Source organism: Rhinatrema bivittatum, chromosome 5 (genome assembly GCF_901001135.1).
Source record: "Rhinatrema bivittatum chromosome 5, aRhiBiv1.1, whole genome shotgun sequence".
Taxonomy (NCBI): domain Eukaryota; kingdom Metazoa; phylum Chordata; class Amphibia; order Gymnophiona; family Rhinatrematidae; genus Rhinatrema; species Rhinatrema bivittatum.
Window position 1 is genome coordinate 311,003,621 of NC_042619.1, and position 20,325 is coordinate 311,023,945.

The following is a 20,325-nucleotide window of genomic DNA, read 5'->3' on the forward strand; positions in this document are numbered from 1 at the left end:
TGTAGCCAGGATTGGCCACTGTTGGAAACAGGATGCTGGGCTTGATGGACTCTTGTTCTGACCCAGTATGGCAGTTTCTTAAGTTCTTATGCCATTATTCTCTTCAAACCCATCCCTTTGTGGAATGAATAAAAGTGGTCAGTATCTCATTGCTTGCAGAGTCAATTTTCAGGCCCTGATTTTATCTTGGTAATTGCTTATTTATCTGGGTAAAATCTTTTGAAAACTGTCCTCAGTGTGCCAGAAAAATTTTTTTTGGTAATATACAGTAATTTAGAACATTTTCACTGATGCTGCTCTGTTCATTTTGTCTTTCAGAGATCTTTCACATGCAATGTCTTCCACAAGATCCCACTCAGGTATGGTGGGAGCCTCTGGTTTAAATTTTACTTCTAGGAATGCATTGGTTGGGAGAAATGATAGCCCAGTTGCAGTGGGTATACCTAAGGAGAATCTTTTGCATATCACCAAATGGGCAGTGGAATGGATTTTTGGTTGGGGGGGGGGGGCAAACAAACCAATCAACCTCTGCCCCTCCCCTCAGCTTATTATGTTTACACAGGGAGAGTAATTTTTAATAGTGTGTAAAGCTCAGCACATACATGCATAAATAGGTGTGCCTAAAATTACAAGAGCATTTTATAAATTATGCAGTGGAAGTTCCACAGTTTATAAAATACCATGTGTCACTGGCCCAAAAGTTTGTTAATGTTTTATTACATGTAGATTTTTTTTAATGCAGAGATCTGCATAATTTATATACCTATTATATAGAAGTGCACACATACATTTTCCCGTAGATAAGCAGCATGAATTAGCCATGCTGTCTGGGTATGTCCTCTGTGCCACTAGGTGGCGGAGCTCTCAAAGATCACCAAAGTCTTTTTGTGAGGTGATCCCTCCTGTATCCTCCTCCGTTCCTCCAAGTCTCCTCAGTCCAATTTTTTCCGCGTGACAGAGAACACTCGGAGCTCTCTTCTCTCTGTGAGAAAGTTGTTTCTTCACAAAAAAAAAAACCAAAAAAGACATCAATCACCTCAGGATTGGCAGAAAACTTCATCATGCCTCGTCCACCAGGCTTTAAATTTTGCCACTGTGTGAAAAATGTCTGTCACGGACGGGCATCAGGTTTGCTATATATGCCTGGGTCCAAACCATGACCAGGCTAACTGCTGGGGCTCCAGACGCATGTCCCCATGGGCTCAGAGGCAAAGAGCTGCCAGGATTGAGCAGCTTAGGGCAGCATCGGGATCTTATCCCCATCAGAGGCCTCTGCAAAATCCTCCCTGGGCCCTCATCGACGGTCAAAATCCCCCTCCCACCGTAGGGCAGCTTCAGCAGACCCTCCTGGACCTGCGGATTTGGTGCCAAAAAAAGCCCATCCAAAATCGACGCATGGTGCCGTGGATGCACTGGCCACATCAAAGCACAGGCATGCATCGAAGCAAGCATGGTAATGCCGACGCACGAAGAAAACACCGATGCATCGATGCCTCTAAGGGCGACTGACGCACGGAGCACAGAGCGCTGCATTTCATTCCCAACGACGCACCATCACTGACGCTGCATCCACTGACACTGTACATCGACGCATTGACTACTGTATTGATGCTGTCGACGCAGCCTTCAATGGGACCACTTCCCACTCATTCTACACCGATGCTGCCGATGCAGCCTGCTTCTAGATCGTACAAAAAGCACACCTCCGGTCACAAGAGGCCCAGGAAGCTTTCTCCCTTAATAAATGTAGAATCAGAGGAGGGTCCATCTTCCCCACGTCACTCTGATAAAGCTTCATCCTCATCTGAAGTCTTTTCAGGACTTTCATTGGCATTGAGACGATGCACGTGTTCCAGCCTTCAGGACCCTCCTTATGAAAAGGTAGATCAACCACGGGTTGACATAATTAAGCCCAGAACATCGGATTCGGACATACTACTGGCAGCACTTTCCCCAACGGGTAGACCGATACAGCCAGGACTACCTCCCTCATTAGGAATGGCTTCCCAGGCAATTTCGCAAATATCACTGATTCTATCTCGATTCCTAAAATCAGTAGAACAGCAAAATCAACTACTACCTCAAAGGCCCCAAACTCGGGATCCTACGCCCGAGCACCAGCCTCCTATTTCTTCTCCTCCGAGGGAGCATTCTCCTCCTCAATCAATCTAGTCTGATACCTCCACGGGTTACCCGTCCGATTCAGCAGAGATCCCGCCGGAACCGGTATCACCACCAGAAGACCTTACCTACTCGCAATTTTTAGAGAAGGTATGTCGATGGCTCAACATACAAACTAAAAAGATTTCTGATCCCAGACAGAAATGGGTATCCTAAAAATATGATATCCCATCGGAGCCGACAGCACTTCCCACACATTCAGTTCTTGACTCACTGATGCAGAGGGCGTGGGAATCTACTTTCACTTCACTACCAACTTCAAGGAAGACAGATTTAAAATATCGAATGAGGGATTCACCCTATTACAGTGCGGTGCAACTTCCCCCACAATTCCATAGTCGTGGAATCAGCAATGCAAAGGGCAAGAAAATTAAGCTCCATGCTAACACCCCTCCGGGAAGAGACCACAAATATTTGGATTATTTTGGGAAGAAATTTTATCAATCGGGCATGTTAAATGCAAAAATCTAAAATCATCAATTTTACGTCATTCAATACTTGTTTGAGTGCCTCCAATCTCTTAAACCCATCTTGCTGTATGCCTCGTCAGATGCCTGCCTTCCTCAGGAATTTTTTGACAAGGAGGAAGGACTTCGGCATCTCCTTCGTTTCATATACGAAGGATTTGAAACATCGGCGAAATCCACTGCAAATGCCATCGCAACACGACGCATGGCCTGGCTCAGATCAAATGCGATAAGGGATGACGTCCATGAGAAGTTAACAGATTTCCCATGTTATCAGACAACCTCTTTGATGACAGGTTAGCAGAGACGGTAGCCAAACTAAAGGAGCAAAAAGTAGCAGTTCTGTCCTTAACTGGCCCACCAGAAGGCCCACGACGTCATTTACCATCTTTTAGAAAGTCCAACTTCCCTCGTTCGTACCTACAGACCCTACTCCTCATATCAGCCACAGCCTTACCAACCCAGCCGTCAACAACCTTACCAGCAAACAGGAATGCGACAACGCCCCTGAGCTCCACGGCAGCAAAAGCAATCATCAGAATCTCATCCGGCCAAGAACCAACAAGGTTTTTAAGGATAACATTAACACCGCTACCGAGCCACACCATAGGGGGCATACTCTCACAATTTCTACCAGCCTGGAGCACCGTGACATCCGACCTTTGGGTCCTCATAATACAGAAAGGTTATTCCCTAAATTTCAAAACCTGCCCTCCTCTCCCACATTTGGTTGTCTAAAAATTTCAAAGGATATACCAGGTACCTCTCCTACAGGAGATAAATCATCTACTCCATCAGAAATATATCCAGGAACTACCATCACCACAAATCCAACAAGGATTTTATTAACAATACTTCCTCATTCTCAAGAAATCGGGAGGACTATGGCCCATCCTAGACCTACGGTCTCTCAACAAGTACCTGCGAAGGGAGAGATTCAAGATGACATCCCTGAAATCCATCTTACCCTTCCTACAAACCAAAGATTGGATGTGCTCTCTAGATCTGAAAGATGCGTATGCATCATACCGATGCATCCCAACTCTTGGCGATATCTTTGCTTCACCACAAACGGGAGACACTTTTAGTACAAAGTATTACTGTTCGGACTCTCCTCTGCCCCGAGAGTTTTCACGAAATGCTTAGTGGTAGCAGTGGCATCCCTTTGCTGACAGGGAATACAGATATTTCCTTACCTAGACAATTGGCTGTTGGTAGCCCCCACCCACTCAACCCTGCAAAGCAATTTACTCTGCACAATATCTTTCCTAGACCATCTGGGCCTCCTCAACAATTACGAGAAATTGAACCTATGACCTACTCAGTGCCTCCAATTCATCAGTGCCCTTATCAGCACCATTCAAGACAAAGCCTTTCTACCAGAACCTCGAGCGATCACTTTGACAACAATCGCCAATCAACTTCTGCGCAGTACAGTTGCTCTAGCCCGTCAAGTTCTCATCATCCTAGGACACATGGCGGCAGCTACTTATGTAGTTCCACACAAGCGTCTTCATATATGTTGTTTACAATGGGGCCTAAAGACACAGTGGGACCAATTTCGCAGCTCCCTCTCCACAAAGGTCGCCATAACAACCAGCGTGAAGCAAGATCTTCACTGGTGGATAACACCACCAGCACTAACAAGGGGCTCGTTTCTATGCCCCCTTCGCCATCAGACAATTCACCACAGATGCATCTCCCTCAGGTTGGGGAGCCCATCTCACACACTTACAAACTCAGGGACTTTGATCCAACCAAGAGCAAACCCAACACAGAAATCCCCTAGAACTCTGGGCCTTTCAACACGCCCTTCGAACCTTGGAGCACAGTCTCGACAACCAGGTTGTCATGATCCACACAGACAATCAGGTGGCAATGTTCTACATTAACAAAGGAGGGTCAGGTTCATGGACCCTTTGCCAAGAAGCAATAGGAACCCTAGAATGGGTTCACAGGAGAGGAATCTCCCTACAGGCCACATATTGTTGCGAATGTGCCCGGCGGGCCCTGAGGAGGGATACGGAGGCGCAATCGCCTGCTTCTGGGAGAGAGTGAGCCCTTGGCCCTCGGGACGACCCAGGGAGGTGCCCCAAGACACGCCCTAAGGGAAGTGAGCGAGTGCAGACACGGGTGAAGAAGTACACAGGAGCTGGGATGAAAGAGGGTCAGCCCCCCCTGAGCTAACACGCACCAGTGAAGTCAGATGGAGGCAGAGGGCTGGAAACGAAGAGACAAGGAACGAACAGGAGGCGCTGGATCCTAGAAACAAGAGAGAGTCAAAGTACATAGAGAAGACGAGGACTCCTGGAACTTGGAAGAGACGAGATTCTTGGAACTTGGAAGGCACTGTCCCTCAGGGTGCCTTACACAGCCCAACGTGGACTGGTCATGGACAACCCTGTCCTGCTGTGTGCCCTACACAACCTGGGAGACTGGTTGCGGACCACGCGGAGAGCGGAACATCACAGGACGGAGAGGGGATCTGGACAGCGCTTGAGAGAGGCCCAGCCGGAAGGAGATGCCAGTCACCCGAAGACGGACACCGAATGAGATGGATTTACTCCCTCGCAGGATGGCTGGAGATGAAGTCCGGTGGACGACAAGGCTGCTTGCGGATTCTTCAGGATCGAGATAAGGAACGAAGGACATCGGTACACAAGAGAATGGTACCTAAGGACGTCTGGACACCTGGACATCTGAACATCTGAACGAGTGGGCATCTGGACATCTAAATGAGGACATCAGGACGAGTGGACGTCCAGACAACTGGACGAGCGGACTTCTGGATGAGAGGCCATCTGGACGAGTGGACGTCTGGACATCTAGACACAGACAAGCAACTCCAGGACTTCAGGAAGGGAAGTCGAGGACTGGAACATACCACGAAGAAGATCCGACGAGGGACGAAACCCGGAACATCAGACGAAGACATCGAGAACAAGAAGAACATGGAACATGAAGTCATCTGGTCAGTAGCAGGTAGATGGAACTCAGTTGGAACTCTCTGGAGCTTGGAACTCCAAGAAAGTGTTGGAGCTAGCTGTAACTCCCTGGAGCTGATACAACTCCATTTGAAGGCCCTGAGGAACTGAAGCAGGGTCTTTATATAGGGCAGGTCCAGGAAGTGCCCGGAGGACGTCATCTAGTGGGGCCGAGGGGTGCTTCTTGCTTCTGGCCCTTTAAATGAGATAGAGAGGTGCACAGTCATGCCTAGAGGAACCCCGGATGAAGGAAGGAGGTGGAGCTGAGGTCTGCGGCGGCGTCCAGCCACATGAGGAAGAGAAAGCAGGTCGGAGGCGGCTTCCTGCCGCGAAGAGGAGCCAGGCTGCATGTGGCATCCACACCGTGAAGATGGAGCCCCGACGGTGGCGGCTCACGCCGCAAGAGGGAATCCCAGCAGGGACTTGCCTGCTAGATGCAGAGTCAGTGGTGCGGCTCCAGCCATGAAGGAGGAGAGCAACAGCGGCAGCAAGGCTGCAAAGATAGAGGGAGGCGCAGCTCATAAGAACATAAGATATTGCCATGCTGGGTCAGACCAAGGGTCCATCAAGCCCAGCATCCTGTTTCCAGCTGCGTCCAAACCAGGCCACTAGAACCTGGCAATTACCCAAACACTAAGAAGATCCCATACTACTGATGCAATTAATAGCAGTGACTATTCCCTAAGTAAATTGGATTAATAGCCGTTAATGGACTTCTCTTCCAAGAACTTATCCAAACCTTTTTTGAACCCAGCTACACTAACTGCACTATCCACATCCTCTGGCAACAAATTCCAGAGCTTTATTGTGAGTTGAGTGAAAGAATTTTCTCCGATTAGTCTTAACTGTGCTACTTGCTAACTTCATGGAATGCCCCATAGTCCTTCTATTATTCGAAAGTGTAAATAACAGATTCACATCTACTTGTTCAAGACCTCTCATGATCTTAAAGACCTCTATCATATCCCCCCTCAGCCGTCTCTTCTCCAAGCTTGAACAGCTCTAAGCTCTTCAGCCTTTCCTCATAGGGGAGATGCTCAGCAGCGGTCCGGGCCACAAAGGAAGGTAGCAGCATCGGGCCGGGAAGGCCGCGATGGCGGTAGGTGGAGGGCCTGCCGCGAGATGGGGTCCGCAGACAGGATCGTAACACGTACCTACCGCGAATTAACAATTCCAGAACAGACAAGCTCAGCAGAATTTTTCACCCTCACGAATGGGAACTCCAGCAGGAGGGAGCCAATAGAATTTTCTCCACTTGGGGTCACCCCCGGATCGACCTCTTTGCCACAGAATACAACAGGAAAGTCAAGCTTTTCTGCTCAGTATACCCCAGCCCGCTCCGACTGGCATAGGACACGTTCCTCATCGATTGGTCCCAGGACCTACTCTATGCGTTCCCTCCAATACCTCTCATCTCTCACACAGTCCAGCGTTGCATCGAAGACAATGCAGATTTAATTCTCATTGCCCCAGCATGGGCTGGTCAACCCTGGTACAGCTACCTCATTCAAATGTCCACCCACCAACCAATCCCCCCTAGGCAACAGCCCTCAACTGCTTACCCTGGAGGGGGGACATCTACTGCACCCACTGCTTTCATCCCTGAATCTCACTGTCTAGAGGTTGAAAGGCTCCTATTCCAAAACCTAAACATCCCTCCTCATCTCCAGGATATTCTACTGCCCTCGAGAAAACCATCAACTAGACTCAGTTATCAACGAAAATGGTCACGTTATGCATCCTGGTGTACAGCCGAGGGAGCAGATCCACTCACCTGTCCACCAGAGCGCCTACTAAATTATCTCCATCTACTCTACAGGGAAGGTCTGGCTACCGTTTCGCTTCGAGTACACCTCAGCACCATAGTGGCTTACCACATACCTCTCAACGGAGAACCTATTTCTTGTCATGCATTGGTCTCCAGATTCATGAAAGATGTCCTACATCTTTGGCCCCGAACTAAAAAAAACCTGCAGTACCATGGGACGTAAACGTAGTGTTGGAACAGCTCATGCTACCGCCTTTTGAACCATTAGAAACTTGTTAGTGAATTGCAAGCATTAGTTCACTATCCACCCCACCTTTAGTTTTACCATGACAAAGTTACTCTGCGTACCCACCCTAACTTCCTACCGAAGGTGGTTTCCGCATTTCACTTAAACCAGACCATAAGCCTCCCTACTTTCTTTCCAAGACCTAATGTGAATGACAGCAAGCGACGACTTCATTCATTAGACTGTAAACGAGCCCTCGCCTATTATAAACAACGCACGCATTTTCACATAGATAAGCAGCTGAATTAGCCATACTGTCTGAGTACGTCTTCCGTGCCACAAGGTGGCGGAGCTCTCTAAGTATAGTAAAGACTTTCAGCCAGGTTCTCCCTCTTATATCCTCTCTGATTCACCTCAGGCTCCTCAGTCATTTTTTTTTCCGCATGGCAGTTGGCGAGCGGAGCTCTGCTCTCCTGTGAGAGAAACTTCTGTGTAGTAAAAAAAAAAAAAAGGAAAGAAACCAGTGAAAATCATCAGCACTTCTTTGAATTAACAACAGATAGAAGAATGCCACGTCCTGGTTTCAAATTTTGCTCTTGTGGCAAAATTGTCGGCCACTGATGGCCACAAATTCTGTTACTTGTGTCTGGGACCCTCCCCCAACCAAGTTAATTGTGCGGACTGCGGACGCATGTCCCCACGTGCCTAGCGTTAGCGGGCAGCAGATACAGGACCTTCAATCCAGGACTTCGGGTTCCTATGCACCATCTGAGGCTTTGGTAAGGTCATCACCAGGACCAAAAAGAAGAAAAAGGTCTCCCTCATCAAGGAGAGCCTCCTCAGTTGAACCCTCCCCCAGGTCAGAACACCTACCATTGCTTACCCGTGAAAAACCAGGCCGGGGATGCATCAGTGGGATCACCAATGCACTCGACACATAGACAGCCAGCAGTTAGATGCGCCGACACGGCTCAAATTTCGAAGCGTCGAGGCATCAAGGGAAGTGCGACGCATAGACGAACCAGAGGACGTACGGTGCACCGACACACTGAGGGACGTTTGATGCATCGAAGCACCAAAAGATGTCCGGTGCAGGGATGCCTCTGCGTCAAAGCTGCATCAAACCAGCGCAACAGCTAAACCACAGACGCATCGACGCACAAATATTTCTGCCTCAATGCCTCATTTAATAGGTGCGTCATTGACGCACAGCCGACGCAAATTCCACAAAAACAACATAAGCACCATTTGGGCCAGAAGAGGCCAAGAAACATATCTCCTCTGCCAATTTTGGAGTCTGAACCAGAGTTTTCGCCTCCTCTTATTTCGCCCACAACTCCTACCTCACCTGGAACAGTCTCATCTGAATCCATAGTATTGATTGGTGCACCAAGCCTTGGCCAACCTCAGCCAGCTCCAGTACAGGGTTCAGAAGATGTAATACCATTTACTCTACTGCCAAGTATGGAGCCAACACCAGTACAGTCTATTTCGGATCTCACTACTCAAGTCATGACCCAAATTACCAACATCCTGTCTCAGTTTTTCAATTAGTAGAAAAATCAAATATTCCACCTCAACCTGCTAAATTACCAACAATTCCAGTGGTCTCTGTCAGACCAGGTCCAGCACCCAAGGTTCATCCAGTACCACATTCATCCCCAATTGAATATGATACTGATTCCTTTGCAGATATTTCCACGGGTTATCCATCTGATCCGGCAGAGATACCTCCAGAACCATCTTCTTCCCCAGAAGATTTATCTTATGCTCAGTTTATAGAGAAGGTTGGTAAATTCCTAAATGTAGATACCAGGAAAATACCTGACCCTCGTCAGGAAATGATGGGCATACTGAAGATTTTTGATTGCCCCACAGAGCCAATAGCCCTACCACAGCATTCTGATCTCCCTCATCCTGGGACACTCCACTGTCCACACTACCAACATCCAGAAAGATTGATATGAAATATAAGATGAAAGATTCTCCCTTTCATGCTTCGACTCAGCTTCCACATAACTCTGTCGTTGTTGAGTCAGCGATGCAGAAGGCACGAAAATCTTGTATTCATTCGAATACACCACCTCCCAAAGACCATAAGCTGTTGGATGAATTTGCAAAGAATTCCTTTAATTCAGTGATGTTAAACACGCAATTTCAGAATCACCAATTCTATATTACTCAGTACCTGTTTGACAATTTACAGGCACTTAAGACAAATCTCCAACAGAGTTTTCCAGATATGGCTTTGCCTCCTCAATATCACAGTATGAAGGAAGGCTTAAGACACTTACTAAGAACTGTTTATGAAGGGTTTGATATCTCATCAAGCGGTTCAGCAAACGCTCTGGCTGCACGACGTCTCGCATGGCTTCGTTCTAACGCCACACGAGATGATGTCCATGACAAATTAGCAAATTTGCCGTGTCGTCCAGACAACCTTTTCGGAGATAAATTCACTGAAACGGTATCGAAGATTAAAGAGCAGAAGACGGCTGTCCTCTCCTTTACCACATCAGCCATCCACTTCGAGACGGCAATATACTACTCGGGTTCATACAGAAGACCACCCTTTAAGTCATACAAACTGTTTTCATACTACAAACCTCAGCGTTACCATCGAGGCAACAACCATACCAACCTCCAGCGCCTTGCCAAAGAGCAAGGGCCCCTCGCCCGCCTAGACAACAGGCGGACCCTTAGCCCGCCCGCCAAAACTCAAACCGGTTTTTAAGAATGATGCCGCCACCGTCCCATCACCCTCCAGTAGGAGGCAGATTGTCAAGCTTTCTTCCCGCCTGGAATCTTATCACATCAGATCAGTGGGTGTTATCAGTCATAGCCCACGGTTACAATCTTCATTTCTCATCCCTCCCAACCTACATTGGGTTCCACAAAAACAATTAACATCTCACAGAGAACCTCTACTGAAGGAAACTCAGAATCTTCTACAGAACAACTACATTCAGAGGTTTTCACGTAGATAAACAGCTGAATTAGCCATGCTGTATGGGTACGTCCTCCGTGCCACTAGGTGGTGGAGCTCTCAAAGACTAGTAAAGTCTTTAGCCAGGACTCCCTCACCCTCCTGTATGCTGCCAGGATTACCTCAGGCTCCTCAGTCTGATTTTTCCGCGCAACGGTGTGCGCGGAGCCCTGTACTTATCCTCTCTTCTATTTCGGAAATATGACAACTGTATAGATAGTTCTCACAGGACAAGCAGGATGGTTGTCCTCACAAATGGGTGACATCGAGGATGGAGCCCACCACGGAAAACTTCTGTCAAAGTTTAACAGAACTTTGACTGGCCCCTACTGGGCATGCCCAGCAAGGCACTGACCCTGCAGCCAGCAGGGGTCTCCCTTTAGTCTTCTTTTTTCCGCGCAGCAGTTGCCACGCGGTGAAAGGAGCTCTCTTACCACGTTCCTGACAGGAATTTGGAAATTAATTTCCTAAGAAAATTTGCCCCTCAGGGGTCTCCCTTCGACAAATTTTTGTCATCTTTCTGGAGTCCGGTAAGTTTTTTGCCATTTTTCCATCGACTACCGTCGATTTTGGCCCTCGAGGCCTGTTGGCACTTACCGATCCCCAGGCTAAATTTTGGCTTACAGCCATGGCAACGGGGTTCCGTCGTTGTCCGGATTGCACCCGGACTATGTCCATCACAGACCCTCATAGGGTTTGTGTTATGTGTTTGGGTAGTGAGCATGATGTCCTGACTTGCACCAAATGTGCCTTAATGACACCCAAAGGTCGCAAAGCCAGGATGGAGAAGATGGGGCTCCTCTTCCATGCACCCACCCCAACGCCATCGATAGCATCGACGTCATCGGAACCGGCACCGTCGAAGTTGCACCATCACCGTCAACCCTCCGGTGACCGTCCGCCATCGATCGCTTCTCGGCCATCGACTCCCGTCCCTTCCCCGGATGGGCGAGGGGATCGGAAAGACAAGCATCGCCATCGACGGCACAAGTCTCGGCCTGTCGAGGATCCACAGCCATCGACCTCTGAACAGGCCGAGCCACCGACTAAGAGGCCTCGATCAGACTTGGCACCGTCCACGTCTCGTTCGCAGGCATCGAGGAAACCCTCACCCTCTTCGGGTGTGGGAGCCGTGATCCCACCGGTTACGGTGGTCCCTCCGGCTCTGCCTCAGCCTCCCTCTCCCGTCGAGCCGGGTATTGTTACCCCTGGTCTCCGGGCAGAACTGGACCGGCTGGTCCAGGAGGCCATCGAGAAAGCGATGAAGAAATTACAACCTCCATCGGCACCGTCTCCGGCACCGGTTCCAGTGCCGCCCCCGGCACCGACGCCGGCACCGGCTTCGCCACCGAGGAGGGAACCGACCACCGAGCCGTTGATACAAGCGCTAGCACCGCTACTGAGCCGCATGGAGGCACTCATGACGGCCCTTCCATCGGTGATTCCAGTGCCATCGACAACACCACCGTCTCCGACTGGTTTCTCATCGGCAGGAGAAACACCGTTTCGAATTCCCCCTTCCGGGGTAGTTCCATCGGTGCCTTCTGGTATATCTCCACCGATTTATCCTTCGGCTCCATCGATTCCGCGCCAGGCACCGATTCCATCGGCAGCACCGAAGCCATCGATGCCATTTCTGGTTCCACCTACCGCACCGATTCCACCTCGGTTTCCATCGATGCCTTCAGAGCCTCAGCCAGGTCCATCAGGGCTACAAGCCCCACATGATCCCTATGATACCTGGGGTGATGATGATGATACCTCTTCTGACACAGATTTGCCTTCGCCACCATCTCCTACAGAGAGTAGAAAAAGATCTCCTCCTGAGGATCTATCTTTCATTAATTTTGTGAAAGAGATGTCAGAAGTTGTACCTTTTCAACTACAATCTGAAGCTGATGACAGACACCAGATGATGGAACTACTTCAATTTCTGGATGCTCCAAAAATCATCGCTTCCATCCCTATACACCAGGTGTTTTTGGATCTGCTCAAGAAAAACTGGGAATCTCCTTCATCGGTGTCACCAGTTAACAAGAAAGCTGACTCCACATACCTTGTCCAGTCAGCACCAGGTTTCCAAAAACCTCAACTGGATCATCGCTCTGTTGTGGTTGAGTCCGCGCAGAAGAAGGCCAAGCGTCTTAAGCCGCACTCTTCTACCCCACCTACCAGGGACAACAAGTTCCTGGATAGTGTAGGACGGAAAGTGTATCATGGAGCTATGTTGATTTCACGCATAGCTTCATATCAACTTTACATGACTCAATACAACAGAGCCATCCTTAAGCAGATGCAAGACTATGCTGACACGTTGCCGGACCAATACCAACCGCAGCTTCAAGCCCTTCTTCACAAGGGATTTGAGGCAGGGAAGCACGAGATTAGGACTGCCTACGACATATTCGATGCTTCCACGAAGGTTTCAGCCACAGCCATCTCAGCCAGACGTTGGGCTTGGTTAAAGTCATCCAACCTTCACTCAGAGGTCCAAGATCGTCTTGCTGATTTGCCCTGCTTAGGCGACAATTTGTTTTGGAGAGCAAATTCAACAGATTGTGGCGGAGTTAAAAGACCACCATGAGACGTTGAAACAACTCTCATCTGTCCCACCTGAGATGACCTCCAAGCAACCGCAAAAGAAGGACTCTAAAAAGTCGTTCTTTCGACCACGCCGCTACTACCCTCCGTCAACTAGGGCTCGTCCTGCACGGTCCTCTAACAGGCCTCAGCCTCGTCAGCCGAGAAAGCAAAGACCTACTGTAGCCCCACCTCCTGGGCCTGCGGCGGGCCTTTGACTTCCCTGTATTGAGCACATGCCAACTCCCTCTTCCACACATCCCTGTGGGAGGTCGGCTGTACCACTTCTTACCCCGTTGGAAACAGATTACCTCAGATCAGTGGGTGCTAGCAATTATCGCACAGGGTTACCACCTCAACTTCATAACACTTCCGCCAGACTCCCCGCCCCTTCAGGCATGGAGTCTAACCAGCCATTTGACTCAATTACATCAAGAAGTATCCCTTCTTCTACAATCAAATGCTATAGAACCCGTCCCTCCTTGTCAACAAGGGAAAGGATTCTATTCCAGATACTTCTAATACCAAAGAAATCAGGGGGGTTACGTCCAATTCTGGACCTTCGGGCCCTCAACAAGTATCTGCAAAAAGAGAAGTTCAAGATGGTAACCCTGGGCACCTTGCTCCCTCTGTTGCAAAAGGGGGATTGGCTGTGCTCTCTCGACCTCAAGGACGCTTATACCCACATTGCGATAACACAATCTCATCGCAAGTATCTGCGTTTTCTGATAGGCCACGACCATTATCAATACCGAATACTACCTTTCGGGCTGGCATCTGCTCCACGAGTCTTTACCAAATGTCTCGTAGTAGTAGCAGCATTTTTCAGGAAGGAAGGTGTCCACGTCTACCCCTATCTGGACGATTGGCTAATCAGGGCCTCCACCCCTCAAATTGCGCAATCCTCCCTAAAGTTGACAATTCACACACTCCTCTCCTTAGGGTTTCTTGTCAATTACGAGAAATCTTGCTTGGTCCCATCTCAGACCTTATCCTTCATTGGAGCAGACTTGGACACCTTACAGGCAAAAGCCTACCTTCCACTTCAACGAGTCCAAACTCTCATGTCCCTAGCTCGCCAGCTCCAGTCTCAACACACTGCCACAGCTCGCCAATTCCTCATCCTCCTAGAACACATGGCATCCTCGGTTCAAGTTACTCCCTTGACCCGACTAGCCATGAGAGTAACGCAATGGACTCTGCGACACCAATGGATTCAAGCTTTCCAGCCTCTGTCCTACATCGTCACAGTTACACAAGCGCTACGCCTGTCTTTAACCTGGTGGACGACTCAAGTCAATCTCCTTCAGGGCTTACCCTTTCTCCTACCAGATCCACAGGTAATCCTAACCACCGATGCTTCCCACATCGGTTGGGGGGGCCCATGTGGACGAATTACAAACCCAAGGGTTGTGGTCGCCAGAGGAAGCCGAACACCAGATAAATTTCTTGGAACTTCGAGCAATTCGCTACGCGCTCAGAACTTTCAAAGATCATCTATCAGATCAGATAATCTTAATCCAGACAGACAACCAAGTGGCCATGTGGTACATAAACAAGCAGGGAGGCACAGGCTCCTTCCTTCTGTGTCAGGAAGCTGCGCAGATTTGGGCAGAAGCCCTCTCCCATTCCATGTACCTCAAGGCCACTTACTTGCCGGGAGTAGACAATGTATTGGCAGACTAGCTGAGCCGTGTCTTCAAGCCACACGAGTGGTCACTCGATCCTCTCGTAGTGACCTCTCTGTTTCACAAGTGGGGTTTTCCCCGCATAGACCTCTTTGCGTCCCCTCAGAACCACAAAGTGGACGATTACTGCTCTCTCATTCGGAGCCAACACTCTCAGCCGAGGGATGCCTTCTCCCTCAAGTGGACGACAGGTCTGCTTTATGCATTCCCTCCACTTCCTCTTCTGTCAAGGACTCTCGTGAAGCTATGCCAGGACAGGGGAACCATGATCCTGATAGCTCCCCACTGGCCACGCCAAGTGTGGTTTCCCATACTCCAGGATCTCTCCATCCGCAGGCACATCCCTCTGGGAACGGATCCGCATCTGCTCACTCAAAACGACGGATGCCTCCTCCATCCCAACCTCCAAGCCTTGTCCCTGACGGCATGGATGTTGAAAGGTTAGTCCTTCAGCCTTTTAACCTTTCGGATTCGGTTTCTCGTGTCCTGATAGCTTCACGAAAGCCCTCCACCAGAAGATCCTATTCATATAAATGGAAAAGGTACACATCATGGTGCACTTCTCAGTCCCTTGATCCCCTTTCCTGTCCAATCTCTAAGTTCTTGGACTATTTATGGCACCTCTCAGAATCCGGTCTAAAGACCTCTTCCATTAGGATGCATGTCAGTGCGGTAGCCGCCTTCCATAAAGGTATAGAAGGTGTCCCTATTTCAGTACAACCCCTGGTGACATGCTTTCTTAAAGGCTTGCTCCATCTGAAGCCACCCTTACGTCCTCCGGCCCCATCTTGGGACCTTAATCTGGTTCTTGGTCGTCTAATGAAACCACCTTTCGAACCTCTGCACTCCTGTGAATTGAAGTATCTCACATGGAAAGTATTATTCCTATTGGCTATCACTTCAGCTCGCAGGGTTAGTGAGTTACAGGCCTTAGTCACCTATCCGCCTTACACTAAACTCCTGCAAGACAGGGCGGTGCTCCGCACTCACCCTAAATTTTTACCTAAGGTAGTTTCTGCATTTCATATCAATCAATCCATCATACTACCTATCTTTTTTCCCAGGCCCCATTCCAACTCTGGGGAACAGACTCTGCATACCCTAGACTGTAAACGAGCTCTAGCGTTTTATCTAGACCGTACAGTTGCTCACAGGAAGAGCACTCAATTGTTTGTCTCCTTCCATCCTAACAAGTTGGGACAACCTGTGGGTAAGCAGGCTCTTTCCTCCTGGTTGGCGGACTGCATTTCTTTTTGCTATCAGCAAGCTGGCATTCCTTTTCAAGACCGTGTAAAAGCACACTCTGTGAGGGCCATGGCGACTTCAGTGGCACACCTTCGATCGGTGCCGCTTCCTGACATCTGTAAAGCTGCAACCTGGAGTTCTCTCCATACCTTTGCAGCCCACTATTGTTTGGACAAAGATGGAAGACAGGACTCCATCTTCGGCCAATCTGTCTTGCGAAACCTTTTTCCAACATGATGTACCAACACCCTTCCACCTTCCCGGTAGGGTGCGGATGCCCTTTACCAAATTCCACCCCAGTTGTTGTGCCTGTTGCACATCGTTGGGTACATTTGGTGCAGGTCAGGACATCCTCAGCTCGGTACTCACCCATTTGTGAGGACAACCATCCTGCTTGTCCTGTGAGAAAGCAAATGTTGCTTACCTGATGTAACAGGTGTTCTCACAGGACAGCAGGATGTTAGTCCTCACGAAACCCGCCCGCCACCCCGCGGTGTTGGGTTCGTTTTGTTTTTACTTTTTTAGGCACTGCCTGTAGCTTTGAAAATCAGACTGAAGGGAGACCCCTGCTGGCTGCAGGGTCAGTGCCTTGCTGGGCATGCCCAGTAGGGGCCAGTCAAAGTTCTGTTAAACTTTGACAGAAGTTTTCCGTGGTGGGCTCCATCCTCGATGTCACCCATTTGTGAGGACTAACATCCTGCTGTCCTGTGAGAACACCTGTTACATCAGGTAAGCAACATTTGCTATATTCAAAATGAAGGAAGGAAGGAAACGAGTAAAAAAAAAAAAGTTTCTCAGCAGCCTGCCCTTACGAGATTGTCTAAAACATCTTGGGGCATCCTCTCCCCCTCCCGAACGATTGCTGCCTTAACTAACCTCCTCGGATGACCCCCGTTTACCAGGCAAACACTGAGTAGAGGCCGGGGGAGGGGCACAGGAACACGATCTCTTGGCTGACTACTGGCGGCTTCATAACAACTATACTGACCTTTAAAAAAAAAAAAAAGCCAAACCCAGAGCGCCGATTCCTTGCTCGGGTGCCGATACACCAACATGGATGCCGGCATGTCGACGCAGGCACTGGAGGGCAGGCACGTTGATGCAGGCGTCGATGCGGGCACCGGAGGGCAGACACGTTGATGCAGGCGTCGACGCGGACGCCAGCCCATTGATGCCAGCACATCGACACAGCCGCCGCCTCATCGAAGAGGCCTCTGGCGCATCTATGCAGCCACGGGTGTGCCAGGCGCATCAACGCAGCCGTGGGCCGCGCCATCCTCATTAACACAGAGGACACGCTAACCCATCGACACGGCCGAGGGCGCGCTACCATCAGCTAATTCGCCGTCGCATCGTCTTAATAGCCAGCATGCTGACGCATCGACGCGGCTGCCTACGCAGCGACATGGGCGCCGGCGGACCGAAGCATCGGCGGGCAAACCAAGACATTGATGTGAAAGAAATGTAATACAAAGCTGGGGCGCGACTCACAGCCAGAAGGTGAGAGCAGGGCTCACTGAGCACGCCAGACTATCGGCGCAGGCACCGGACACGCCAGCACTTCAACACAGGTGCTGAGCGTGCACACGCAATTCTGCCGGGCGTGCACACGCATTTCTGCCCACCAGATGCCTGTTAACACCGTGCGTTGCAAAAAAACCCCAAAACTTTAACAAAAGCGGCCCCGCAAACCAATGCGAAGCCTACAAATAGGCATCCAAAAAAAAAAGTGAGCATGCTGATGGAGACAGGCATATTGGAGCCGGATTCCTCCTTGAGCACGTATACTACCTACGCTGTTAATAAAGGTTCGTCAATTGTACGCCCATGACTGCTGGGCATATTAAAGATTTTGGGGGTTCCTGCTGAACCATTGCCCTACCACAGCTCCCAGAGGACACCATTTCTGGAAGATCCTGGGAAGACTCTCTTGTTGGTCCTCCAACATTTTTTTACTGCTGTCGACTTGAGGTTCAGATGAAGAATTCACCTTTCATATTACTCCGGGGTGTTTGACTTGACGATGCAATCTCCTGATCCAGCATCTCTTCCACTTCACTCCCAATTGAGGATAAATGAAAACAAAATGGGTAAATTTGTTTCTCAGCAGAGGCTCACAACCTGCATGCAATCACCAATTTGCATCATATATATCTTCATATCCGGCAGGCTCTAAGAACCACGTTTTCAACAAGCCTTGCCTCAATACCTTTCCCTCGAGAAAAGGTGAAGGCACTTCCTGAACTAGTTTATTTTCCGAAACTCGGAAGTCTCTTTACACTTTGGCAAATACCTTGGCAGCCAACCACCTTCCAGGGTTACGTTCTTGCGCCATATGAGACGATATTTCACAACAACAGGTCATATCCACCACGTTGTCCAAACAATTTAATAAGAGATCTGTTGACCAGTACGGCTACAAAGCTTCAGCCTCTACTGAGGATAAAAAAAAAAAAAATTATCTTCAAGCCACACTCCATCTGAATTGAGACAACAAACTGATCTATAACTCGCGCCACATTAGAGTGCTTGGACGCTTCGCCAGCCGCGGCATCCTACAGATCCTCAACCTACAAAACCCAAATGTATTTATTTATTTAAAATCTTTTCTATACCATCGTTTGGTATGCACCATCACAACAGTTTACAGAGAGGCACATATATTTAATGTTCAGCTTGGGTCATACTATCTTACAAAGTGCCAATATAGTTTCGGTTACATGTTTCAATAATACAATCTATATGAAAGGTGACATGGGTGTTGTCCATATATATGATTTATAGGGTAACCATATAAGTATAGTACTTTATACTGTCTCTATTTAGCTTTAAAAGTAAGTATGAGAGAAAATAATAAAATATGCAAATACGCATCTAGGTGACTTTGTGCTGTGTTGATGTTCCGTTGCCTATTAGTTCATATTTCTTATTCTCCATTTTCATTGTAAAAAGCTTTTTTGAAAAGCCAGGTTTTTAGACTTTTTTTGAAGAGTTTTAAATCTCTCTGTAATCTAGTTTCTAGGAGCATTGTGTTCCACAAAATTGGTCCAGCTAAGGATAGGGCTCGCTCTGACTTGAGTCAGTCTGGCTGTCCTGACTGAAGGGATGGTTAGAAGGGCTTTATTGGCTGATCTAAGATTTCTCTGGGAGACATGTAAGCGCAGCGCTGTGTTTAACCAATCTGCTTTTTCTTCATTAATTAGTTTGTGAATTGTGCAGAGTGTTTTATATTGAACTCTTTATTATATTGGCAGCCAGTGTAGTTCGGCAAGTGTTTGAGAGATGTGATCTCTTTTATTTTTACCAGTAAGTATTCTGGCGGCAGAGTTTTGTAAGATTTGGAGTGGTCTTATAGTTGAATACGGCAATCCCAGAAACAGTGTGTTGCAGTAATCTGTGCTAGCGAAAATGAGTGCCTGTAGGACTGTTCGAAAGTGTGTTTGGGTTAATAAGGGCTTCAGCCTCCTGAGGACCATAAGTTTGGCGTAACCTTCTTTGCCCTTCAGTGATATGTGTTGTTTAAGGCTATGTTCCGTGTCGATTATTACACCTAGGTTTCGAGCTTTCTCGGCTAGATCTGCTTTCTGATCATTTTTAAGTCTGATGGGGGTTTGAATCAACTCAATGTTTTTTCGCTGTAGGAGGTAGAACCTAAAAAAGTCGGCGCATGCAAGGCTGCGCAAAATCGGCAGCCTGCGTGCGCCGAGCCGTGCAGCCTGCCTCCATTCCCTCCGAGGCCGCTCCGATTTCGGAGCGGCCTTGGAGGGAACTTTCCTTCCGCGTCCCCCCATCTTCCCCTCCCTTCCCCTATCTACCCCACCCCCCAGCGCTACCTAAATCCCCCCCTACCTTTTGTTGTGCAAGTTACGCCTGCTTGAAGCAGGCGTAACTTGCTCGCGACACCTCGGCATCCCCCGGCACAGGCCGCAGTTCCGGGGGACTCGGGACCGCCATCCCAGCCCGCCCCCGAACCATCGCCACGCCCCTTTTACGAAGCCTCGGGGCTTTGCGAGTGCCGGCGGCCTATGCAAAATAGGCGTGCTGGCGCGCGAGTGCCCTGCGCGCGTAAATCCGGCATGTGTATAAATTCCATTTTTTTGATGTTGATTACTAGCTCCATTTGGTTTAGCAGTTGTTTAATTATATCTAGGTATATTATTACTAGGTTTAATGTTTTTTCAATTGTTTCATCTATGGGTA

The 20,325-nt window shown here is 48.9% G+C and overlaps 1 protein-coding gene across 2 annotated transcripts in view; it reads left to right on the forward strand.

The window, feature by feature from the left end:
- The window catches only part of FAM178B (family with sequence similarity 178 member B), an 819,452-nt gene that overhangs the window by 71,266 nt on the left and 727,861 nt on the right, over nucleotides 1-20,325 (forward strand). For both annotated transcript variants that reach the window (XM_029604316.1, XM_029604317.1), the window contains one exon: nucleotides 319-359. In XM_029604316.1, coding sequence (XP_029460176.1) covers nucleotides 319-359 — 41 coding nt within the window. The remainder of the gene's footprint in view (nucleotides 1-318; nucleotides 360-20,325) is intronic.